This window comes from Balaenoptera ricei, chromosome 20 (genome assembly GCF_028023285.1).
Source record: "Balaenoptera ricei isolate mBalRic1 chromosome 20, mBalRic1.hap2, whole genome shotgun sequence".
Lineage (NCBI taxonomy): Eukaryota > Metazoa > Chordata > Mammalia > Artiodactyla > Balaenopteridae > Balaenoptera > Balaenoptera ricei.
Window position 1 is genome coordinate 42,299,098 of NC_082658.1, and position 25,357 is coordinate 42,324,454.

Sequence of the window (25,357 nt, forward strand, 5' to 3'; positions counted from 1 at the left end):
TCAGAGGCCTGGCATCGGTGGAGAGGTTATGGGTGCTTTGGGTTTGTTTGTTTTTAAGGAGCTCTGGGTCTTTGCCTGCTTTACTAGACCCTCCAGTCACTTTAAGTAGAATATGAACCTGTGACTCTCATTCTTTCAGTGTCTGCCTCTCATTTCTGTTCTGCCTGCTGTGCTGTGGTCCTCCCTGGGTTATTCATGCAGTTAAGATCTTATAATCAGTTGCTGCTATCTGAGTGTGCTTCATAAAGACAAGGGAGAGCTTCAACTATGAATTTTTCTCTGGGAGAATTCCAGTTCTCCTCCCATTTGTTTCTCTGTGTTCCCTTCCTTCCCTTTGTTCTCCAGAGCCAGTTGTACAAGTTTAAACTACTGAAATGATCAAGGACCAAAGCCATTTATCAGCAGGATTTATTTATAGAGTTTTTTTGTAACACAGTCTCTTCAGTTTTTTCTGTTTAATTAAGTCATTCCCACACAAATCTCAAGAAACATGATAAGTTAGTGTCTTAGAAAAATTACAGAAATATTTTGTCAAAATTAGCACTAACTTCCACAGGATCTTCAGGTAGTTTCTTTCCTATTGAATTCATCTTATTATTGAGTAGATAAACGAGATAAGGCACCTAAAGAGCCTGGAACATGATAAGTACTCAGTAGATGTTAACTATTTACTTAGCTATTTTATTTGCTTCTCTTTCTGCCTTGATCTGTTGACGTCCTAATTTCTCTTTCTCATAAGAAGTAAAGGTAGAGTCCACTATAAAACTTGTACTTGGTTGTACTGCATGTCAGAGACAGTTCCTCTTCTCCCCATTCCTCCTTCCTCTCCCACCACACAGTTACGTAAAGTGCATCTCCACCGGCACAGCGTTCTAGAGCCTATCATTCCCCAGCGGTTGTATTAGGAAACACTGGCAGGGTATGGGGCATTCTGTGGTACCTATGCTTCTATACGGAACACATGTAAATCAAGAAAGAGTTCATTTATAGAAAGAGTTCTGCAACCTGAAAAAAATGTTTGAAAACCATTGCCTTAAATCTTGGACCTGATATTATTGAATTATTTTTAGTTTGTGGGCAGTTATGAGGAAAAATGAAGCAATGTTGTTTAAATTTTTAAACTTGTTAGAAATGAGCAAAAGATCCATGATAGTTAATACTTTTTTTTTAATACTTAAAGTTTAAAAAGTATTACAGTCATTCATCTCTTCAGGTCATCCAGCTAGAATTTATGTTATTTTTACCTCAGACCCAAAGGAGAATGGCCTGGATAAAGTATTCCTGGTCATTTTCCAGTGATTGAAGTTATATACAGATGTAGTACATCTGCTCATAGCTCAGCATGTTAGATTTTGGTATTTCTTTCTTCTAATCTGAAACTCTAACAGATGTAATTTCTAGTCCATGTGTTACTAAAGTTCAGATTCCTTGTTGAACTGTTATGTGAAAGCTAATAATATACATAGCAAAACATGGTCAAAAGAGATGTTCAGGAAAAAGCAGAAATTGTTATCTATAGCGTAATCCCATATAAACATATACTTAGGAAAAAAGAACTTTACTGTAATTTACTGATATAGAAATTCACTATCCTAGGGTATTTTTGTTTCCAAGAGACAGATTTCCTAGACCAGTGAGTATGGAATAGTTAGCAGTATGAGGTTGAAAGTTTAGGACAGCTTGGGCAAAAGATTTCTTCTTGTCTTGGCTTTATTTATATGTAAGGGTTTGTTTGTTTGTTTGTTTGTTTATAGCTCTGAAGATGGCTGTAGTAGATATCTATCATTCCAGGTTAAAGGAGAGACAAAGGCGAAAAAAGTAAGTCTAGAAAACCATCCTGCCTTCTTTTGGCTTTGGACTATTGACCACATATAGCCCATAAGAACAAGTTCCACTTGGGGCTTATCTTAGGACCTTGAGGAATACACTTAACCTCCTTGGATCTCAATTTTTCCATCTGTTAAGAGAGATAATAATACCTCTCCTTTTCTTGCTTTTTAACCTCCTCCTTCCTTACCCTTTCTTGATGTTTTGGTGACCAATGAATAATATGGATACACTGTTTTAAGGAAAAAAGAAACAAGAAAAATACAAGATATTATTAAGTTGTTACGCTTAATAATGCTCTATTCTAACTGCTCAGTTTTTATGAGAAGTCTTTTATATACAAGGATTTCAAAGAAATTATGAACAAGTTTCAGTCACTCTTGGTTATTCCTTCTCTTTGCAACAGAACAAAAAACATACATTGAGACTGAGAAATTATGGATCCCAAACCCCTATTGGATTACAGAGACTTTAACAGTTCAGAGAAGGGTATGCGGAGGGTGTGTGTGTATGTATGTGTAGGCATGTTACCATGGTGTTAATAACTAGAGATACAGTGGCATCACAACAAGAAAAAGGAATGGGACTTGGGAGGCACTCTGGAGGGACCAAGACATGATCTAAAGTAAAGCTTACTCTCTGCGTGTCTGGAGTTAGCTTCTAAGAAGTGCTGAAGAAGATTACCCAGCTGTTCTTGTGAGAAGCTTCATTGCTAGTCATGAATACCTCCGGTATAAATCAGAGGTTCCAGACACGTAACACTGCATGGTTTACCTAAATTCTGTTCTGCTTAAAACACGGAATTAGAGCTAGACAGTGTGGTAGAGCTCAGTAGTTGAGGTCGCTATTAGATCTTATGTTTTATGATGACCTTCCATTAAACATGCACAAGATTTATTTCAAACAGCTTCAAGGCATTCTGTGAATGTACAGTTGTAAATGTTGAGTGTGTGATCACAGATTTTCCTTAAACAGCTGTTCTCAATTATCATTTCCCTAAGCTGAATAGATGATATGGACACAGATTCCCTTCTGTTTCATCTTAAGTTACAGACATGTGTTTTTCAGTATTTGTGAGTGCTTATTGATCTGTTCATTCATCCAGCAGATAGTTATTGAGAATCTACAGTGCCCAAGGAGAGGAAAAATATATGATGCTTGAGAGCCTAAAATTGTGCTAGAGACTTACTGACCTGCAGAACTTTGTGGGGAGTGACTTCTCTGGACCTCAGTATTCCCCCTTGCAGTGTTTAGGATATCTAATGAAAGCTGTGTGTGGAAAACATTGTTAAATGTGAAACTGATTATCATATATATGTTTTTCATTCTAGAATTATAAGAGACCATGGATTAATCAACCTTAGAAAGTTTCAGTGTAAGTAATAGTTTTCCTTATTTTAAAATTTCTCCCAACATTATTGAATAGTTTTAAACAAATCATTTATGACAGTAGTTCTTAATCAAAATTGCATATTAGCATCACCTAGGAAGCTTTAGAAATTCTGATGCCTGACAGTCACCTCAGACTAATTAAGTCAGAATCTCTGGAGGTAGAGCTACAGCATCTGTATATTTTTAAAGTCTTCAAGGCAATTCTGTTGCATCGTAAGAGTTACAAACCATTAATATATGGTCAATAACACTAGCATGAGAATACTTTTTTTTTTAATTAGTATAGTAATTAAAGCATGAATATTAATGGATCATTTTCTGGAACTGGATAGGGTTGTGTTTTGGAATTATATGTTAAATATAAAATAACTTTGACCATCAGGTTGTGAAAATATTTTTATGGAAAAAAATTAACAGAAAATGATAGCTTTATTTTGCATGGTCGGGGCAAACAAACAAGAAAAGACATTAGCATTGTATGATGATGAAATAAACCTATGATTTTTAAATGATTGCTAACTTTGACCTTACTTTTAAATATTTGGCGATAACCTATGCTGGGCGGAAAGAGTCTCTGTACTTTTTCTTCTTCTACACTGTAGAGTTTGTTCAGAACATAAGAACGATGATATCATAATAATTGCAATATTTATATATGTTTATAATAGTTGTATGTCACAAGACTTTTTTTTTGTAAAAGTACCTAATGATTGTGCTTCATACGCTAATTGATAGACTCTTATAGGGTTTGACACTCTGTGCCAGGAGGGTTCAGGTCAGCCAGTCTTGGGTTAAGTATCAGTTAATAGAGTCATGGTTATAAGTAGGTTACATTTTATGTCCTTTATTTTTTCACTTTCCATTACACACATTATGGTGTTTTGATGATGTCACTTCTAATAGTTACATAATATGTTGTATAGATACATAAATATATAATGACGTGCTTAACCTGTCTTTTATTATTAGATCTTTAGCTTATTTTCAGTGTTTTTCTAATCATTATAAATAAAGCTAAGGTAAACTTGTTTGTGAATAAAGCTTTGTCTGTATTTAAAATTGTTTTTTTAAGATAGATTCCCAGAAGTGGAATTAAATAGGTCAAAGAATATGGTTATTAAAAATGCTTAACACATGCTGCCAGATTGTTTCCTAAAAGATGGTTTTATCAATTTATATTCCTTCTAGCAGTATACAGTATTGCCTATTTAACCATGTCCTCATCGAGAGCTGTGGGTTTGCAAAAATAACCCAAGGTCAGATCCCCCTTGCCCTTTCTGTAGACAATAATTGGTCATGTTCTGATAGCCACAGTAGTGGGTTCCTTTGTCTGAATTCCTGGGCTTTCCACGATAGGTCAGTTGATTTTAACCTTTACATAGTAGACCTTGACTCTTGTATAAATTCTGTTCTCAGCTGGTGGACAGAGGTCAGTTTAGCCTCTTTATTCTTTTAACTGTATTTCTTACATACAGAGCTGAGGGGAAGCTCTGTTGCTTCCGAGAAAGAAGTGGTGTGTGCGTTGTGGTTTGAGAGGTCTTCAATTGCCATTATACTGAATGTGCATGTGACCTTAATATGTAGGCACAGGAGTTTTTTTCATCAAATTAAAAAATTTTACTCCAAATGTTTCTGTATTATCCCTGTAGAGGGGGGCGGGGGGGTTTGGTGGTGAAAATAATCAATTTGTGGCTGCCCATCAAATCAGCTCCTAGAATTTGTGGGCAAGAATTTCTCCTGCAAAGAAAGAGATTCATCTGAAAAGAGGACTTATTTAAGTAACTGTCATAAGTGATAGCCTGTATCTTTAGCCTGAGAGTGGACTAAACTAGCCTAGTTACTCTTATTGAAATGACTAAGTAGCAGTTCGAGAGTTCCTGGCCGCTCCAGCCTATCAGTTACTGTTGGTGGGTTTTACTACCCATCTTTTGGCTGATAGCTCTTGTTATTAGAAATTTGGTCAGTAGCGATCCTCAAAGTTGCTGACCCACATGGGTATCCCAAATGGCATATTGGACCATTCGCTTCCATCATAGTGATCAAAATATAACTTCATTAGTAGTACATTAAGTTGTGGTACCTAACTAAGTTTAAAGAAAGGCAAAATGACCCATGTAGAAAGTGAAGAAATAAATGCCTCATTTGAGGATATGTAGTTACAGAGATTTTTATTTTTGGTGGAGCGTGCAAGAGATCACACTTTTTCCAGGCTAATCTACCTCTTCTAGATGAATTAGTATGTCTGCACTTCCCTTGTTCTGCAGAAGTTATTTTTTATTTTTTATTTTTTTAAATTTATTTTATTTGTTTATTACTTTTGGCTGCGTTGGGTCTTTGTTGCCGCACGCAGGCTTTTCTCTAGCTGCGGCGAGCGGGGGCTACTCTTCGTTGCGGTGCGCAGGCTTCTCATTGCGGTGGCTTCTCTTGTTGCGGAGCACAGGCTCTAGGCGCGTGGGCTTCGGTAGTTGTGGCATGTGAGCTCAGTAGTTGTGGCTCGCAGGCTCTAGCGCACAGGCTCAGTAGTTGTGGCGCACGGGCTTAGTTGCTCTGCAGCATGTGGGATCTTCCCAGACCAGGGCTCGAACCCGTGTCCCCTGCGTTGGCAGGCGGATTCTTAACCACTGCACCACCAGGGAAGCCCTCTGCAGAAGTTAATACCAGAGATTTTGCCCCACATTGTTTCTGAGAACACATGATCTAATCATCTTTCCCGTTACTGCCAGTACTTCCTGCCCTTGTATAGATTAAGAGACAGCAAGGTGTGGAGGTCTCCAGGGTGCTCAGCAGTGCAGATGCTCTCCAGTGATAACAACCTCTCTGTGTCATAGTCACCCTGATTCTCTTATCATTATGATTAGTGTGCTGCATTCTTAGCTTTCCAGTTTGCTTCCTGTCATCGGTAAGTTAGTCATATGAGGTTAGGAATAATGTTCTTCCATTTTACTTCTTGTAAAAAAAAAAAATGCAGAAAACTTAGAGATCTTTATATTCTTTACTTTCTCTGTAGTAATGGAACGGCGGTATCCCAAGGAAGTCCAAGACCTTTATGAAACAATGAGGCGATTTGCAAGGATAGTGGGGCCGGTGGAACATGACAAGTTCATTGAAAGCCATGCATGTAGGTGGTTTTTTAACCTTGAGCAAATATTTGTGTGTGTGTTTTTATGTAAATAGGAGAGATATTGGTGTGTTTTATGTGGAGTTCTGTAAATAAGTAAGTGGATTTTTTTGTATTTCTTCCACTTTATTACTATGAGATTAATTTGGGACTTTGGGGGTGGGAGAAGAGAGCTTAAAAAGCCTAGTGGCTTGTTTTCCTCTCAGATAAACAATAGTTTAGTAGTTTTCCCCCCTTTTTATTATGGGAGTTTTCAAATACATGCAAAAATAGAGATCATAGTATAATGAACCCCCATCTGTCCATCACCCAACTTCAGCAATTATCAACACGTGGCCAATCCAGTTTCATCTTTACCACCCACTCCCCTCCCATCCTCAACTGGATTATTTTGAAGCAAATCATATTATTTTCTTCATAATTATTCTAGTATTAAAACTAGTTTTTTAAGTGGGGACAGAGTTGGATGACTCATCGAGATAGTATATAGTACTTCCATCATTTTCTTGCCTTTTTCCCTGAGAGAGCTCTATCTAGTTCCCATTTGATTTCTCACTGTAAAAAATTGAAGTTGTTAAGGCAGTAAGGCAGTAAGACTATAAAACAATCTGGACTGCGGGGCTAAGTCTATACCTTTACTCATGAGAGTCAGGTGTTTGACCCCCAAGTTGAGTTCTGGGAAGGTGCTTCATGAAGGCTCGTATCCTGTACTCATCGTGCAGACATTTCTTGCATGACATTGTAGGCATGTATCTGAGCCAGGTTGGTTGTCCTCCCCAGACACCCTGTTTGATTGGCATTCTTTGTGTGATTTATCCTGGGTGATTTATCCTTCACTTCCTGTCCCAGTTTGTGCCATCCCTGGTTTATGTGTCACTCCAAAGAACAACACCCCATGGATTGTCCAGGTGCTTCCTTCATCCTCTGTTTCAAAGCACCCAAATTTGAACGTTCTATCACATAATAACCCAAGCAGTGCAACGTGATCTGTGTGCTCAGAGGAGGCAGAAATCTTTGGTTTATGGAAAACACAATGCTCTTTTGTTCCTATAGGAGAAAAGCTGTAAAGAAACTATCCGGGACTTGAAGCACAGAGCTTTTGTCCTTCCCTTGCAAAAGGGCCACATCAAGTAATACCAGAGACAGGTCTCATAAAAGAATTTGGTTTTGTGACTAGAACTTTTAACAGAGAATAAATAGAGCAGGGAAACTTGGTGATTTAAAAAATTATATTCATTACTTCTGTAGCTAAATGAATTCAACCAGTTCACTATAAGTTTTCTAGGAAACAGCTGGAGACAGAAGCCAAAAGACAGCTGGAGTACATTTTTGTCAGCTCTTGGGTAAAATTTCTAATGAGATATTAGCAACAGTTAGGATTCCCCAAATGGAATTGCCCAGTCTTTTATAGAAGGCAGAATTACTGAAAATATTCAACAGTTAAAGTGCTCATTAATGTTGATTTTGTTCTTCCAATTTTTCTTCTTTGTTGTTTTCGGGGGGATAAACAGTGGAATTCGAACTCCGAAGGGAAATCAAGAGGCTCCAGGAATACAGGACAGCAGGCATTACCAATTTTTGTAGTAAGTATGCTTAAGCTACACACTAAATCAGAGGGCAGGTCTTCCAAATACATAGAGGGTGTCTCTGTTTGAGGTGCCATGGATTTGTTTTTTTTAAACAAGCTTTCACATTTCAGAATGAGTTTTCAATCTTTCCCATAAAGTTTCACCTATTTAATCCTTATAAAATACCATGATATGGATTATCTGAGGTGAAATAAAAGTTATGACACAGAGAAAAGAGAGATGCCGTTTTAGGTTTAGGATTCTGTTGCGGTCTCTAAAAAAAAGGATTTTGTATTCCAATTTTTAGCCTCAGCCTTTTTAAATTTAGTGATGCATAGTCTGATCATTCTTATTAAGGGAGCTTCAACTGGTTCTAGGCGCTTGCATCCCAGTTACTTGAGGTAGTGATAATTATATTCATAGCAGCTAACAGTTTACCATGCACCAGGCCCTACCCTGTGCACTTCACCTGGATCGTGTCATTTAATTCTTGTAACAAACTTATTGTTATTTTCATTTAATGGAGAGATTAAAGTTTAAAGTGATTAAGGAGCTAGTTGTAGTAGAGCCAGGTCATAAGGGAAGGTAGTCTGTGTTAGTAGTTAAGAGCTGAGGTCTAGACTTGGACAGCTTGAGTTTGAATTCTGGCTGTTCTTTCACCAGATCTATAATTCTGTTCATTTCAATTTTCCAAGTCTCTTAGAGTTAGTATGAAGATTAAATTAGAGGGACTTCCCTGGTTGTCCAGCAGTTAAGACTCCACGCTCCCAGTGCAGGGCACCCGGGTTCGATCCCAGGTCAGGGAACTAGATCCCGCATGCCACAACTAAAGATCCCGCGTGCCGCAACTAAGACCCGGTGCAGCCAAATAAATAAATAAAATAAATATTTTTTTTAAAAAAAAGATTAAGTTAGAGATAATGCATGAAAACATAGCACAATACCTGGCACACAGTAAATCCTCAGTAAATGGCAGTTTCTGTCATTTTGTTGTTATTGTTGGAATGATCTTCGGCATTTCCTCCTTCTTCCTGTTGTTTGAAAGCTATCACCCACTGCTCACAAGATGTAGCCCTGTGGGTATAAGTTCAGCCTACTGTAATGGCTCTTTATTTCTAACAATGGAAACAGTTTACAAAATGAAATTTTACGTGGGGCACTAATCCATAAATAAGATAAAAGTAGAACTACTTTGGTTGAAGTCTGATGGTTCAGGTCATGTGTGGAGCACGGGACCACTGGTATGTGCTGGTGCCCTCGCTCTTCCCCGTAATCCCTGAGATAGTTTCATGGTATCCTGGGCCTCTGTGGAACACGGTTTGAAACCCACTGGTGTGATATTTTGGATCCTGTATACATTTGTAACATGTAGAAAACACTATGCAACTGTTTAGCAAGATGCGTATAAAGACTCTGATACCAGGTTTGGGTTACCTGATATTGGTTGCCTCTGGGAAAGAGGGGAAAGGAATAGTACTGGTCAATGAGGATTTATTTTTATTTGTAATTCTAACTGGTTTTTTAAGGAAGAGTGTATGTGTATAGCACTTGTGTGACTTGGAAAAATATATGGATAGAAAAACATAGAACAGGAAGTAAATATGACAATATTAAAAGTTACTTTTAGGGGATGGAAATATGAGGGACTCCTTGTAATTTTCTGTTTTGGGGATTTTTTCCCCAAATTTCTTAAAGGTAGAAAAGGAATAAAAATATTTTTATTTCTTGTCAAACAAGGGATTTCAAACTAGGGGAAATGACTTTGCTCTTAGAAAAATAATTGTGGAAGCAGTTTTGCAAAGGAAATTTTAAAATGACTGGGAATTCCCTGGTGGTCCAGTGGTTAGGACTCGGCGCTTTCACCGCGTGGGCCTGGGGTTCAGTCCCTGGCTGGGGAACTGAGATCCCACAAGCCTCGCGGCACGGCCAAAAAAATTTTTAAATTAAAGACAAAAAAAGATGAAGTTTGCTGATGAGTTAGGAAGCCCTTCGGTTAGTTCTGCTGCGTTGTCATTGTAGCTGCAGTGTTTTTTAATACCTCCAGGTGCCAGAACCTATGATCACCTCAAGAAGACTCGAGAAGAGGAACGCCTCAAACGCACCATGCTCTCGGAGGTTCTCCAGTACATCCAGGACAGTAGCGCCTGCCAGCAGTGGCTTCGCCGGCAGGCTGACATGTGAGGAATTAGTCCAGGGGGAAGGAGCAACCTCTTGGAGGATTTGGCCTTTACCTGTATTTTCAGAGAATTCTGTGGGCACCCTATCCTACATGGCAGGGCAGTAATAAATTGGGTGACTAGAAGAATTCAGAAAATTTTAGCAGGCTGTCCCAGAAACAGTACCATACTGACAGTTTTGAGAAACATAACTGGCCTCCTAGAATCCTACTTTGCTACTTTGACCTTATTTTTTTTAATTAGTAAATTCCCTCCCCATGCTTTCTTTCTCCCTCTGTATCTATTGGTATGATTTTCATTGAAGAATCATGTTCCTATCCTTTCCCCATGAATGGTCTCTGTGATGTGCCAGGCCAAGAACTCTTCTTAACAAATCCAAGCAATTTCCTTCTCTGGAACAGATTTCTTTTCCTAGGTAGTACAGTTGGGATATCCTGTAAAACATAATACAGTCTGTCTCATTACTTCTCTTCAAAGTAACTGACCTGATAAGTGTCACCCGGTCTCACATGGGCTTTTGGAAATGGCTTTCTTTGATGTGATACAAGTTTAAATTCCTCTTCTTCTTTGTAGTGATTCTGGCCTGAGTCCTTCCGTACCAATGGCTTCGAATTCAGGTAATTATTTTTTGGGCTGGAGCAGGTCTTGATTGTGAAGTTTTCATTCTAGGAATTATGGTAACCCAGCAATCCCTTCAGCCTGTGTGGGAGCTGGGTGCTTAGGCAGAGGAATGGTAATTAAGTGTTATCCCAATTTATGAACATAAGCAAGTTTTTAGAATATTCATGGCCAAACAGGACTTTCCTCAGGTTTGGAGTACAAAGACAGGGGAAGAAAGAACTCCAGACAGGTGTTTTCTCTATTTTACCAACGTTCATGGGCAGTTAGTTTACTATGACGCTGTCCACCACAAACTTTGAGATTTGTCTCAGGGGATAATTAGAGGCTTTGTATCCTATATGAGCAAAGAAGCATGTTACTTGCCAGAAAAGCAAGACTTTCTTTATAAGTTGGAGACTTAAGGTATTTCTATTTCTTATCTCTTTGGGTATTTCGTCTTTTGAGGTTAGTTTACAGAGCAAGATTAAGCCATATGCTATCTGGTAATCCTTGGTTCTTGGTAATCAATGAATGGTAGTTTGGGGTGGTATTAGTTGTGGAACTCTGGTCCAAGATCATGGTGTTTCTTTGCCTGTTTTCTTGGTTATCATTCACCCCTGCTCCATATGGTAGATTAGCCACTTCCCCTGGTCAGAACATACAGACTGCTCCACTGATTACAGATTGGACTTGGCAAAAAGATGACCCACTTGCAGTTTTACCATTTTTTGGAAGCTTGGAACAACAGACCTTGTGATCCCATTCACAATCTCTCAGATTCAGGATCTAGACAGGGCTCAGAAAAGGCGACTTTATGGATGATAATTTTTTTTTTCATTTATTCCTTTGTTTCAAGTAATAATTTCTTAATATTTAAAGGAGAAAAGAGTGTCTTTCAGGGAATAGCCAAGACAGTTAAATCCAAATTTTTAAGTTTCTTACATACAACCCCTCCCCAATCTAAATACAGAAATACAAATAACTTAATATTGGCTAATTAAAAGGAATGAATGGACGTGACCGAGCTCCTTTGGTATTTGTGTTTTCTGAACCATTCGCACTTGCGAATGTGCTTTGCTGCGTCCTAGGTGGGCATTTGCCTTCCTCACCCCCTGTGTTTAGGTTGAGGCGACCCCTTACTCCTCTTCATGCTCTGAGTAGCTCCTAAGGTAGTGCAGAGTTGGAAGCCTGGATCCCTGATCGTAACCCAGCCCCTGGGAACTTTGGTGAGGCACCGAATGATTGTAGTCTCCCTTTTTGAGCATTTAGGGTACGGCTAGGCCTGTCGGTTATGGAGGAGTCCTCATCCCCTTTGTTGATATTACAGAGAAGTCTGTTTTGTAGTACAGCAGGCTGCAACAGTCCCTCCCCTTTCTCTCCACCACCTAAACGGCAAACCCCATGAAATGTAACGTATTATTCTGCATTTTCTTTTGTTTAACGCACTCCATTCATTCAAGTATACATTCAGAAGAAAACCAAAAGGTTTTGCACATCAGGCTTCCTATCCTGGGCAGTGACCTCATGCTTGGGTTCCTTTCTCAGGTGTGTGAGTTCACCTCAGCCTCTGCTTTGCCATATAGTGGCTCATTCCTCTGTGCAGATCTTTCAGGTAAACAGGGCTACTTTGGAAGGAACAGATACTCCCTCACGTAATAAATAAGGGCCTTTTGCTGGCCTAACACTCTGCCTTTGATCTCAAGGCGAACGGTACGTGGTTAATCACCATGTTTGCCTTGCACTGCTGGCAGAGTGGCAAGGGTTAGGAAATGTCTCTCCCGCAGAGTTGTTATTTCCATTCATCAGCTGTCAGGGCAGGCAGCGTATGACCTTTCTTAACGGGACGACATCTGGGCTGTAGATTTTAGAATCTCCCACTGGTTTAGGAAGAATAGCCATATTTGACACTGAGGTATGTGTGATTATATGTGTATTTTATCAGAGCAGAGGGCACATGGCTTACCGTTTTTATTTTCAAGCGAACATTGGGGTACCTGTGTTGCCAGATAAACTGAGGCCTGAGGTGTATATATACAGCTATGTATAGTAATCTTGTACCTAACTGGCCTGACTGTGGTGAACTTCGTTATACACTTTACACCTGAGGGATTGTCACTCTTATGAAATACATGCCTTTTTCTGTCTGTATCTGTAGGTAGACGAAGTGCACCGCCCTTGAACCTCACTGGCCTCCCTGGTACAGAGAAGTTGAATGAAAAAGAAAAGGAGGTAACAAAAAGAAGGGGAGCTGGTTAGAAGAAAGAGAGTAGGGGCTGGTTATTCATTGAGTTGTCATTAAAAACATGTTAGAGGATCAAACCTGTTTTGCTCTGTTCACGTCACACCCGTGCATGTACAGCTCTGGTCCATCCCAGAGGTCTGAGTGCTGAAGAGCTGCCCTCAGCAGGTCTCAAGGGCTCCTTTCCTGATCACCCAGCCACCATTCACCTCCTGAGAGAAGAACATATGAGATGTAAATCTAAATAATAGCAACTATCATTTATTGAGCATTTACCATGTACTAGATACTGTACTGTGCTTTATGTCAATGAATTTAATTTTTTTCAAACTTAAAATAACTGGTATATGAAAATGACTATTTCCTATTAGAGTGGGCATTTTCAGAAGTTCTACTGTTATTCCAACAATATGACCATCACTTAAAAGATTGTTGAATTGTCTCCATAGTATGTGTATAAGCATAAAAGAGGAATTCATCATCATATATAGTCACACATTAATTTTGATTAAAAAAGCCATGACCTACTTTTCTTTTACATTATAATCACCGGATGTGTCTTCTTCATATTACTTTTGGCCGTTTCTAAACTTTAAATCCAGCCTCAAAAGGGTCATCATCAAGCGTTGTCAAAAGAATGTGCCGCAGCTCTCAAGTCCATTCCAAGGGAGGATCCTCTTTTGTTCCTCGTGTGCTCCTTTTACGGTTCCCAAGATCAGTGTCTTCATCTGCCACTCCGTATCAGTAATTCAGGTCAGACAGTAAGGAAAAGTCATGGAGTAGGCGCTAGTATTAGTCTTTTATTTTACCCAGTAGGAACAGTAGAGATTAGTTTGGGAGTAGAAGGGGGTGTATGTTATATCCAAGTATTGCTGAAGAAGTATTGCCATTCTGAATCAAGGGTGGAATGGCCTGGAGTTTCAAGCAGTTTTTATCCTTACCCACAAAGTGGTAACCTCAGGCTGTTCATTTCTGGATAATAGCAGGTGAACTGGAATCGAGCCAGCTTTCTAGATTTTTAGCAGTGAAAGTGACCTCTTAGCAAGGTCTCTGTATCTCTTCTCCCTCCAAAGTAGGAAATGTAATCACAAAGTCAGGGACTAAAGATTTACGCCGATACTAAAAATAATGCAATTGATACTTGGGAACCCAAGTATCAGCAGCCCCACCCGCACGGTGCCCTGTGGCTCTTCCCTGACTGGCTGAGCTGGAAGGTGCCGGACCTCTACCCCACACCGCTCCTCAGGACACAGACCTGTATCCCTGACAAATCCAGGTGAGCCAGCCGACAGGTGCTGGAGCTCTCCCAGCATCACACTCTGCCTTTTTCTATCTGTCTTTAGAGAGTATTCTCTCCAAAGAAAAGACAAACTGGAATGTGATCTAGCCACCAGCAGCTCCTATAAATAGTTGGAGGTTGATGTCACTCTTTACATTTTATTTTGGCTATACCTGCTGGATTAAATTATGAGAATGACAGATGTTAATGTTTATTAAATTTGCCATGTCTTGCAGCTCTGTCAGATGGTGAGGTTGGTCCCAGGAGCCTATTTAGAATACAAATCTGCTCTATTGAACGAATGTAACAAGCAAGGAGGCTTGAGACTGGCACAGGCAAGAGCACTCATCAAGATAGACGTGAACAAAACCCGGAAAATCTATGATTTCCTCATCCGAGAAGGATACATCACTAAAGCCTGAGGCTCTCCGGGTCTGGTGGGCCAAAGGACAGTACGGGCATTCTGGAGTTTTGTTTTTGAGCTGAATTCTCCTTGTAAAAAGAGGGGAAGAACAAAGGAAACCTTAAGTTGTATTAATGTCTACTTTCTTCTCCACCCTGCTTTAAAATACTCCTGTTGTTGGTATTGTGCTGCAGAGTTATGTGCTAGATAAGCTATTATTAATTGTGTGTGGGCATTCATTCCTAACACCTCTTGTAACTAAAACAAGAACCATAGTACCTCACATCACAGTGTTGGTAGAAATAGAACTGAACCAGTCTTTAGTCCCAGGAGTCCAGCGCAGATCCTTGTACTTGCTTGGGAGGTTGGTTTTCTGATTATCTGTTTTGCCTTCAAACATTAGAGACAGATTTAAAATAAAGAGGTTATAGAGAGAGAAAGCTTTCTCTTTCTGTCTGAGGATTCTTTTAAGCTGACAACTTATGTTTATTAGCAAAGAGGAGGAAAATCTCCCCGTGATGGTCTTGTCCCAAACTGCATCTTCAACTTTAATGTCTGGCTTTGTAAGTTGCAGTCTGGCTGTCTAGTCTGCAGTAGACTTTTGAGGAGGTGGCACTGGATATAAAATGTCTCTGTTATTTTTAGAATTAATGGATTAAAATGTTTTGCTACTTAATTTGTGGGTGTGTCAAATATTCTGGTCACTAAAGCACGCTTAGGGGGTTGGGTGCATGCCTCATCACGCTGCACTGTCTCTGCTAACATGTGTGTCCTGGGCTCACCCTATTCTCACCCTTGGCTTCCCTGGATACCAGACCCCTGAGGATGGAGGTGATGCAATTAACCTCAGTGTTGCTTAGATTAAGACCTGAACCCTAATTTCTTAATGGTGAAAGGCTAGCCTACAATAAGAGCTACTTGTAAAACAAAAGGAAAGCCTTTTCATATATGGAACTCACTAGATATGAGGGTGAGTGACCCCACCACATCTGAAACTTGGTCCTCAAATCTTTCTGCACAGTAAAAAGCCAAACTCAGAGTCAGGGTTTTCCCTTTTCTGTTAGAAGCAAAGTTGTATAGAAATACTTCAGAATCTGCACAAATTACCTCCAGTAGCTGACTGATTCTTTAATTCTTTCAACATTCAAAATATCTGATTCAAATATTATATGCTTTGTTGGAAGTATCTGCTCAAAGTTCTTGACTGCTGTAAATATGCATGCAGTTTGCTAATAGGGGTAACAAATGAAAAGGAAACTCTTAGGATCTGAGGGAAATAGAATAAAGGACTTCAGTGTTTCAAAAGGGCGGCTTGTGGTTTTCTTGATGTAGTCCTGTCTCTTAGAAAACGTATTCTACCACCAGCATCACCCTGAGTTGCTTATAAAGGGGTTGCCTCTTATCCTTGGAAGGTAAGTCCTGTTCTAAAAGTGCATTAGACATCTATGTCAGGTGATGTCTGCTGTAGTCTGAAGAGTCCTTGATCTTGATTAAGGAAGGCTTCCTGGGAGAGGTGCGCTTTTGAGGCAATGATAAGATGGAGATGAGAGAAATAAAATGGCAGATGGAAGTGGGAGACTGCTCCAGACGTAGTAGGTGGAGGGTGATGAGTGAGGAAAACAGTGCCAAGAGATTTAGCTGGCTAGGACACAAGGAGCAGCTGCGGTACTCAGGGCTGGGAGGATGGCAGGACAGTCTGATAGAAACCCTGGAACCAGTTGAAGTCTGAAAAACTGGCGAATCAGTAGATTGGATGAAGAAAGTGGCATTGTTGAAAAGAGTGACAGAAAAATAAGGCTGTAACTTCAAATGACTGGATTTTAGAAAGTAGGATTATTATGGTTTTGGTAAGCCCAACTTTGCAAAATTTAAGACCTAGAATCCTAGTGGGTTTCTCAAAGATCAAGCCATAATTTTGGGTGAGGAGTACTCTTGAGTCATTAGAAAAGCACTTGCTGACGTTTGATGTCGGTCACTAGCTTAGTACATTATTTCCTTCCATCTTCTTGTCACCAAAGGAAGGCCCTTCTTGTTACTAAAAATCCAGAGCTAGCAAGGACTTGCCAAAGAATATTCCATCCTTCCCCTTTTCTGCTAGATGGGATTAGCCATAAACCAACTACACGAATTTAGGTCCTTGGTGCAGATCATCTCAGAAGAAAGAGAGTTTACTCTGAAACTCAGCAACAATGAACAATGAATAAAGACCTTTAACTGTTAGGAACTTTATTACAATTTAACATTAAAGATTTCTGCTGGAATTTTATGCATATCGTTCTCCTCTGTCCTGGTGGGAAATAGAGAACAAATTTCTTTCCGTGTAATGACCCTTTCTTGGGCTACCCTGGTGGTGCAGTGGTTAAGAATCTGCCTACTGATGCAGGGGACACAGGTTCGAGCCGTGGTCCAGGAAGATCCCACGTGCTGCGGAGCAGCTAAGCCCGTGCGCCACAACTACTGAGGCTGAGCCCTAGACCCACGAGCCACAACTACTGAAGCCCGCACGCCTAGAACCCGTGCTCTGCAACAAGAGAAGCCACTGCAGTGAGAAGCCAGCGCACCACAACAAAGTAGCCCCTGCTCACCACAACTAGAGAAAAGCCCACACGCAGCAATGAAGACCCAATGCAGCCATAAACAAATAAATAAATAAATTTATAATGATCCTTTCTTGTGCTCAGAGACCTCAACTGTCTCTATTGAGACCAACTATTTATGATTTATCTCTTCTTGGGTTCCAGTTTTCATCCTTTTATTGTTTACAACTCCCCCCACCCCAACCCCCCTTTTTAAATCTGAGCTTAGTTAATTAACCAGTCGCTGCTGAGTGATAACAAGTTTCCCAGTTTTGAGTATTGAGATCCTCAGCTTGTAGTTAGCAGGAAAGGGGAGAAGACCAATGACATTCATCAATAACAAAGTTCTAGTTGGGAAGTCATTCCAGCTTTAGGAAATATGTAGGTATGTGATAAGAACTAAAATTTCCAGTGTGATGAGTCAGAGGCCCAAACTACAAAGAGAAGCTTGGAAAAACTAACTCATTCATATTTACTCCAAAACACTTCGATGGGTCTCCAGCCAGGAGAGCAGTACTGTGTTCTAAACAGCATTCTGGAATGTCGCCCATTCTTTTTTTTTTTTTTTTAACATCTTTATTGGAGTATAATTGCTTTACAATGGTGTGTTAGTTTCTGCTTTATAACAAAGAGAATCAGCTATACATATACGTATATCCCCATAACTTCTCCCTCGTGCGTGTCCCTCCCACCCTCCCTATCCCACCCCTCTAGGTGGTCACAAAGCACCGAGCTGATCTCCCTGTGCTATGCGGCTGCTTCCCACTAGCTATCTATTTTACATTTGGTAGTGTATATATGTCCATGCCATTCTCTCACTTCATCCCAGCTTACCCTTCCCCCTCCCCGTGTCCTCAAGTCCATTCTCTACGTCTGGGTCTTTATTCCTGTCCTGCCCCTAGGTTCTTCAGAACCTTTTTTTTTTTTTTTTAGATTCCATATATATGTGTTAGCATACTGTATTTGTTTTTCTCTTTCTGACTTAGTTCACTCTGTATGACAGACTCTAGGTCCATCCACCTCACTACAAATAACTCAATTTCGTTTTCTTCTTATGGCTGAGTAATATTCCATTGTATATATGTGCCACATCTTCTTTATCCATTCATCTGTCGATGGACACTTAGGTTGCTTCCACGTCCTGGCTATTGTAAGGAGAGCTGCAGTGAACATTGTGGTACATGACTCTTTTTGAATTATGGTTTTCTCAGGGTATATGCCCAGTAGTGGGATTGCTGGGTCGTATGGTAGTTCTATTTTTAGTTTTTTAAGGAACCTCCATACTGTTCTCCGTAGTGGCTGTATCAATTTACATTCCCACTGACAGTGCAAGAGGGTTCCCTTTTCTCCACACCCTCTCCAGCATTTATTGTTTGTAGATTTTTTGATGACTTGCCCATTCATTTTTAAGGATGTCTTTATAGATACCGTCTAGATATACACTGCTGTTGTTAACACAAAAAGCTTTTCCACAACTTACATGTACCTGGCTTTTTATTTGTTTTAATTTCTATTCCAGAGGTACTGATCTGGAAGCTTTGCTTTCCTTTCCAATGTGTTTAGCCAAATGTGGGTAACCTCTCTCCGATCTGTCAGAAAGAACCACCTCTGGTACAATGGGACACTGCTATGTCTGTGGCCCTGTGTAGAAGAGGTAGTCCAGCTAAGATAAAGAATTTCCCTTCAATCAGGCACAATAACCAGCCCTCTTAGTGAAGTGTAAGTGATATTGAGCAGAATCTCAGGGTGCAAGGAGAGTCAGAGCAACCTGCTTAGAACAGTAATGGTCGTGCTGACAAATACTTGCTTTGGGAGAGAGAACAATAGTGAATAGCACTTAACTAGGGAATAGTTTGGAACCTAAGTATCCACAAAATACGCGTTGGCACTGAGTGTTCATTTGTATGCTGCTTTTGAGGGCTGGGGGGTGGGGACAGGTGAATCATTTCTGAGAAGCTTGGAAAACCAGTTTATCTAATGGGAGGGAGTTCTTTTTCTGTTCATTGTTTGCCTGCTGCCTTGGCTTCTACCAGTAGAGATGCACTGAGATTAACTGCCCTTTGATTTGACTGACCAGGCTTACAAGTCAAGAGACATAGGTATTTAAAGGAAGGAGGAATGTCTTGCATCTGACATTAAAATTCCTTTGTCACCAGGAGTTACTTGCTTGGTATGTGTTGTGTGCTGGGCCCCCTTCCCAGTTAAGGGTAAGAATAAGGAAATTGAGAGAAGAATGCAGAAAGGGACCATTAAAAGGTTTAAAACCCCAAATTGAAAGCTACAAAAAATTTGATTTGATAGCTGCAGCCCTGAATATCGCCATACCTCCCCTTGACTTTGAAAGCCGTAGTTAACCTTTGCCAGCCCAGATTTGTTTTGTGTCTTTCAGGGCTGGAGAATTAAGTCTGATGCACTTATTTTCTACTTTGGAGCACAGGGGATGGATTTCTATGGCACCAAACTAATCATTTGGTTGAATTAATCTCATGTTCTTAACCAAGCCACACTTTTTTTTTCAGCTTTCTCTGGTCTCCCCAGAGGTCTTATGTGGCAGAAAGCTTCCAGGTAGCTTGCTAATAATCTTGCCTTGGTCCAGAGTTACATGGAACAGGAGTAGCATCTTAGGAAGTGTGGAAAGGAAAAGACCTCACAATTGTTTTAAGAAACCAACACTTTATTAATCAAAGCAAAAACGCTGAAATCACACTTCAGTGAACTGACGGCCAAGTGCCAACTCATGACACTTCCACAGCACCTCTCCTCCCCAGAGAGCTCTCTGCCAAGTACACTTCCTTTATCTGAATTGTTGGCAGTGACCTAACCTCTTTTCTCCCATTAAACGATAGATAGCTAACGATTTGGATCCCCCGTCCCTACCCTCCCCATTATCATGACATAAAATATATATTATTTTAAGAAATAAAAACAATAATGGGACCTGCACTGTGGAGCTTAATTTTAATGTTCCCATACAATATACCCTATCAGAAAACTGACTTTGAGTTGAGGCTAAGTGTCTGATGTTTTTACTTCGGTTTCCAATCTTAGGATGTTGTCTAAGAAGAAAAAGGCAATTTTCAGGGTAATTTAATAGCTTTTCCGCCAAAATTATTGAAAAAGGGTGAAAAGTTCCAAAGTGCCATGAAGACACGAGCTCCCAAGTACCAGGGGCCTCAGAGATGGGGGGGACTGATAGGAACTTTCACTAAAGGAAGAGAGGGCAGCAGTGTCCCAGCCCTTACCCCATGGGAATTTGCTTTGCTTTGGAGAGGTGGAACAGTTTTCCCACACAGTATCTTGTCTGGAGCCTCTTTTTAAGTAAAGTCAAGCTGCAGCAGAAAAAGCCACTCTACTGGGGGCAGGAGCCAGAGCCCTTATTTTTTGCCTAGAGGATGACACCTTGATATATATTTTTTACCAAAGGGCACTTATCTAAGCTCTAGCCACAGGGAGGTGACAGCAGTGTCAACCTTACCTGGCTGCTCCTGCCCCAACAAGAAGATCTTTGCCTTGTTTGGGGTGTGCATAGTTTCAGATTCAAGACACCTGTCAGATCTAAGTGAGCACAGGTTTAACTTCAATGATGCAAAGCAAAACGCTTTTGAGAGCAAAATCTCCCAGGAGTGCCTCCGCCCCCAGCAACTGCAGAAAAGAAGGCGTTGGTTGGGGGAGAAGGGTGGCTATAGACGTCATTGCATCTTCCAGATCCCAGCTGTGACCTGGCTCAGAGTTTTACAGTTAAAAATAACCGTGGCTTAGAGTTGGGGGAAAACAGTAAACTGTTTCATCTCCATGGAAACTGGGGGCGGGGGAAGACAAGCCATGGATTTCCAGCAGATGCGGCAAGAGGGGGCGGATGTAGGGGCTGGGAGCTTAGAGGCCCTCTGTTGAGAGGAGGTACCCCTGATTAGCATCCAGGATGTAGCCAGACATTTTCCAGGGCTCTGGAGACACGCGGCAGGGGATATGTTGGCAACAATGTGTACATTTTGGGTGGGTGAAGACTTATTTGAGGCTTACAACTTCCTGTAACACAGATTTGCTACTATTTGGCAAAGCAGAGAGCAGATGAACAACACTGTAGGTTAGATGTTGCCTCCTAACCAATCTGGGAACCTCTGCTACGAGCCCTACTCCTCACCTTCCATTCTTTCATTTGCATAGTCAGAGGCTTGACATAAGAATATTATAACAATTTATAACTACAGGGCCGGTCTTCACGCTCTTGGGCTGATATGGACATTTACTCCCTTTTAGTGGGACCAGGTTTTTCTCTTTGGTGTTGTAGGAGATTATGCAAAGTGGCATTAATTACCTAGGCAAGTCCTTAAAGTTACGTCTCTTACCATTTCATTATTGTTTATTACCAGAGGTTACTTAACTCTTGGGGGGAAATATTTTAATTTTTCATTTCCCCTTTCTTTAAAGGTTTCTTTTAAAACATGTTTTTCCTCAAGAAATACGTGAATATATTCTAGTTTAAAAAAAAATTTAAACCCCTCTCTTTTCCTTTTTAAATAAAGGGTGTATATGCTTTCTTGTTTACCTGCCTGGTGTACTGGAAAGACCTAAGTGCTAATCCTTGTTCTGCTACTTAATAATGATACAGCCTTGGGCAAGTTTTTTAACCCCTCATATCTGAACTGTGGTTGATAAAACCTACCTGACTGGGTTTGATGAAGATAAATGGGATAAGGTATATATTACACCTGACACCTCCCTTCCCTTCCCTTCCCTTCCCATTGAGCCTTCGATATTTTCATTTAACTCCAGCCAGGTATGAACAAGCCCTTGATTTTCCATGGTAAATGGTAAAGTCACACCATGATAAAGTCTCACAGAGGGACACTAAGTTCTGAAGGACACAGAGCAAATGTTAAGATAGGCACAGGTGCATTTTTCATGGATGTTGTTGTTTATATTGGAATCTTCATCACTGTGCATCATTGCCACAGCCCCAGGGTTGAATTAAAGGCAGAAAATTTCAGACAGATATTAAATGACCTAGTCATCCTAGATATGTTGTAATATTCCCTTATATAAGCCTAGCTCAAGAAGCTTGAACTCAGGTTACAAAACTGTAGGCACACTAGGATTGTAATTGTGTAAAGAAAACTAAAAAAAATCATGCATAGAAAAATAAAAACAGAAAAAGATGCTAATTTTTGTTTCGTTAAGTAGTAAAATTAGGGGTGATGCTTTCTCTCTTCTGTTTTGTTTTGTAATGTGACTTTTTTTATTAATGGAAAAATAAATTACATGAGAACTATTAAAACTCTACAAATAGGACTTCCCTGGTGGCACAGTGGTTAAGAATCCGCCTGTCAATGCAGGGGACATGGGTTTGAGCCCTGGTCCGAGGAGATCCCACATGCCACAGAGCAACTAAGCCCGTGTGCCACAACTACTGAGCCTGTGCTCTAGAGCCTGCGAGCCACAACTACTGAAGCCTGTGCACCTAGAGCCCGTGCTCCACAACAAAGAGAAGCCACCGCAATGAGAAGCCGGCACACCACAATGAAGAGTCGCCCCCGCTCGCCACAACTAGAGAAAGCCCTCAAGCAGCAACAGAGATCCAATGCAGCCAAAAAGTAAATAAGTAAATAAATAAAATAAAATAAAACTCTACAAATAAAAGTTTAAAGTATTTTACAGTTAATATCTAGTTAATCCTTATGATAGCTATATAAGGTGTTATCTTACGTCTTATAAAATAGTGCAAACATTAGGCAAGTTTGTATAGTAGATGAAATATGTTTTTGGACTTCTATCCCCCTACTTCTTTTATCTTTTCCACATTTGTAGAGTTTTCTCCCAGATACCTGGTGTCCACTGTCCCTCTCAAACGTGTGAAAGTTTAAGATAGCTTAAAGATTTACTTCTCTGGGGGATTTGCATTTTTGTAGCTACTAATGGCATACACTCTGGAATTACAGGCATTAGCAAGCAGGCGTTCCAGAGCCATGGGACCTGATGGCACCCTGAAATCTAACTTCTGTAGACCCGGGAGCCCTGATCACAGCTGTCTCCCAATTCTAACAGATATATCAAATCTGTTGCCAATTTGTTAAGCAGAAGAAATGATGCAAATGGAAGATGCAGCTATTCTTTGAGGGGCTCATCAAGGTCTGATTAGTCTCAGGAGAAGTCATTGCCCAAGCAATTAAGGAGAATATTTTTGGAAAGGCAGACATCAGAAGTTAAGCAGAGTAGAAGTTTCCACCCTCTATTTACTGTGTCTAATCAGATCAGCTCTTATTCTGCACAGAAGCTGCACTGCTCTAAAGCACGGCTTATTTAGAGGTAGTCAGGAGCACCCACACCTTCTCTGGGCATAGACAAGTCAGACTTTTGTAACAGACGGTCTCTAAGACGTTTCTACATCTAAAGTAGTCGACACCTTTAAAGGTACCTATTTACAGTCTAGTAATGTGCTGCCCAGTAAGGTAGCCATTAGCCTCATGTGGCTATTTACATTTAAATTGATTAAAATTAATTACGATTTAAAATTCAGTTCCTCCGTCACACAAACCACATTTCAAGAGCTCAAAAGTCACGTGAGACTAGTGGCTACTGTATTGGGAAGTGCACGTATGGATCATTTCCAGCCCCCAAAGTTCTATCAGACAGTGCTGGTTTAGAAGATAACACCTTCAAATTGCATTTCCTTTTTTTTTTTTTTTTTTGGAGAGATATCTATAAGCCCACACTTCCACATTCTGTAAAGGCATAAAGCACCTCCCTACCCACAGGCATATATGTACAGTCACTATATGATCTTACTGAGTTTAGCACTTCTTCCTACTTTCCTTAATCTCTAGATCTTCACACATACATCACACTCAATACAAACTCTATTTTAGTCCTCCTCCCTCCTCTTCACTGATGAGGATTTGACTCTTCATGGTAGGCTTAGTTCTAGAATGCGTGAAAATGCCCAGTTCCTTGTCACTAACAAGTGCTGTTCTGGAAACCTGCCTTCTGTGTAACAAATAAGCTTGAATCTGAAGAGAGATGTATCTATTTGTGCTGCTGAGTCATTGAATTGACTGAAGGAAGACTGGGGGGGGGGGCGGGGAGAAACAGAAAAGAAAGCGTCATACAATCGTTTCTATTAGAGATTTTGCTATTTTGGTATTGGCATGTCAAAAATAAGTCACTAGATGAATTGATGGTGGAGCAATTTGGTGCTGGGAAGATGCCTTTCCCAGGCAAGATTTGAACTTCTAATGTGTTATCCTGAATCAGATTCTGCGTTGTTCTCTTGCAGAAAGATTAATTTTGCTTAATTTTAAAGCTTTGATTCTTTCTTTATGAAGGGAAAAATAAACAAATCTCTCCATTCTAGGCCTTTTCAGCTCCCTTAGGATTATCACTAAAATGGCTTTGATGTTATATTTTTGTCTGGGAAGCAGACAGAACTTTTAGATATTCCTGCACCCACGGGATGACTCGGAATCCGGTTGGAGACCAGAAAGAGCATGAAAAATCCCCAAAGCTTGTGGTTGAAGATGCGGGGGGGTGGGGGTGGGTGGGATATAAACCCAAAGCGCTGTTTTTACTTCTCTCACCAATCCTTCCCCCTAAAACTATGATTACTCGTTTGAGTGTTCAGCAGTTCTGATGCCAATGATTTACAACGGTGAGTAGCTGGGGCTGGTGAGCAAAGGGTTGGGCGTGGAGTCGGGACTCTTAGGTGTCTGACTCACTGCAGAGCCTCAGGGAAGTTGTTTACAGGGCAAGATTGTGCTGAAAAAAGTCCGCTTTGCATCTACTCATGTTATAGATGGACAAACCTACATTTAAAAAAAGACCCTCAGAGTGACACAGCAAATAAGCCTTTCACGAATCCATGCGTTCAGCCTGGGCTCCGGAGACCCTACAGTTCTGCCTTGGAGGCACAGGCTGTGGACCTGGTGTTTTGAAACTCAGGTGGCACGTGTGGTTTATGATGGTGCGTTGGCGGTCTCGGGGCAGGCAGAAGATGGCCGTATCTATAGCTACTTCTGAGTCTCAGACAACACAGCTTCCCACAGTCCTTAGAAACTGCCCATACCTGCCCAAGCAAAATTCATCCAACAGTTGCCATGAGATTTATTTCCCCTTCACTCTTTGGTCCCAGCTCCTGGGCTCTCCCTTGCAGGACCGAAGGTGGTGGTGGGGGGAGAGGCGGAGATG

At 40.6% G+C, this 25,357-nt stretch overlaps 1 protein-coding gene across 4 annotated transcripts in view; it reads left to right on the forward strand.

The window, feature by feature from the left end:
• TADA2A (transcriptional adaptor 2A) overlaps positions 1-15,279 on the forward strand; it is a 45,165-nt gene extending 29,886 nt beyond the window's left edge. For all 4 annotated transcript variants that reach the window (XM_059907999.1, XM_059908000.1, XM_059908001.1 and 1 more), the window contains 8 exons: positions 1,755-1,818; positions 3,159-3,202; positions 6,227-6,337; positions 7,849-7,920; positions 9,950-10,082; positions 10,656-10,699; positions 12,838-12,911; positions 14,437-15,279. In XM_059907999.1, coding sequence (XP_059763982.1) covers positions 1,755-1,818; positions 3,159-3,202; positions 6,227-6,337; positions 7,849-7,920; positions 9,950-10,082; positions 10,656-10,699; positions 12,838-12,911; positions 14,437-14,622 — 728 coding nt within the window. In that variant the 3' untranslated portion in view covers positions 14,623-15,279. The remainder of the gene's footprint in view (positions 1-1,754; positions 1,819-3,158; positions 3,203-6,226; positions 6,338-7,848; positions 7,921-9,949; positions 10,083-10,655; positions 10,700-12,837; positions 12,912-14,436) is intronic.
• The last annotated feature ends 10,078 nt before the right edge of the window (positions 15,280-25,357 follow it).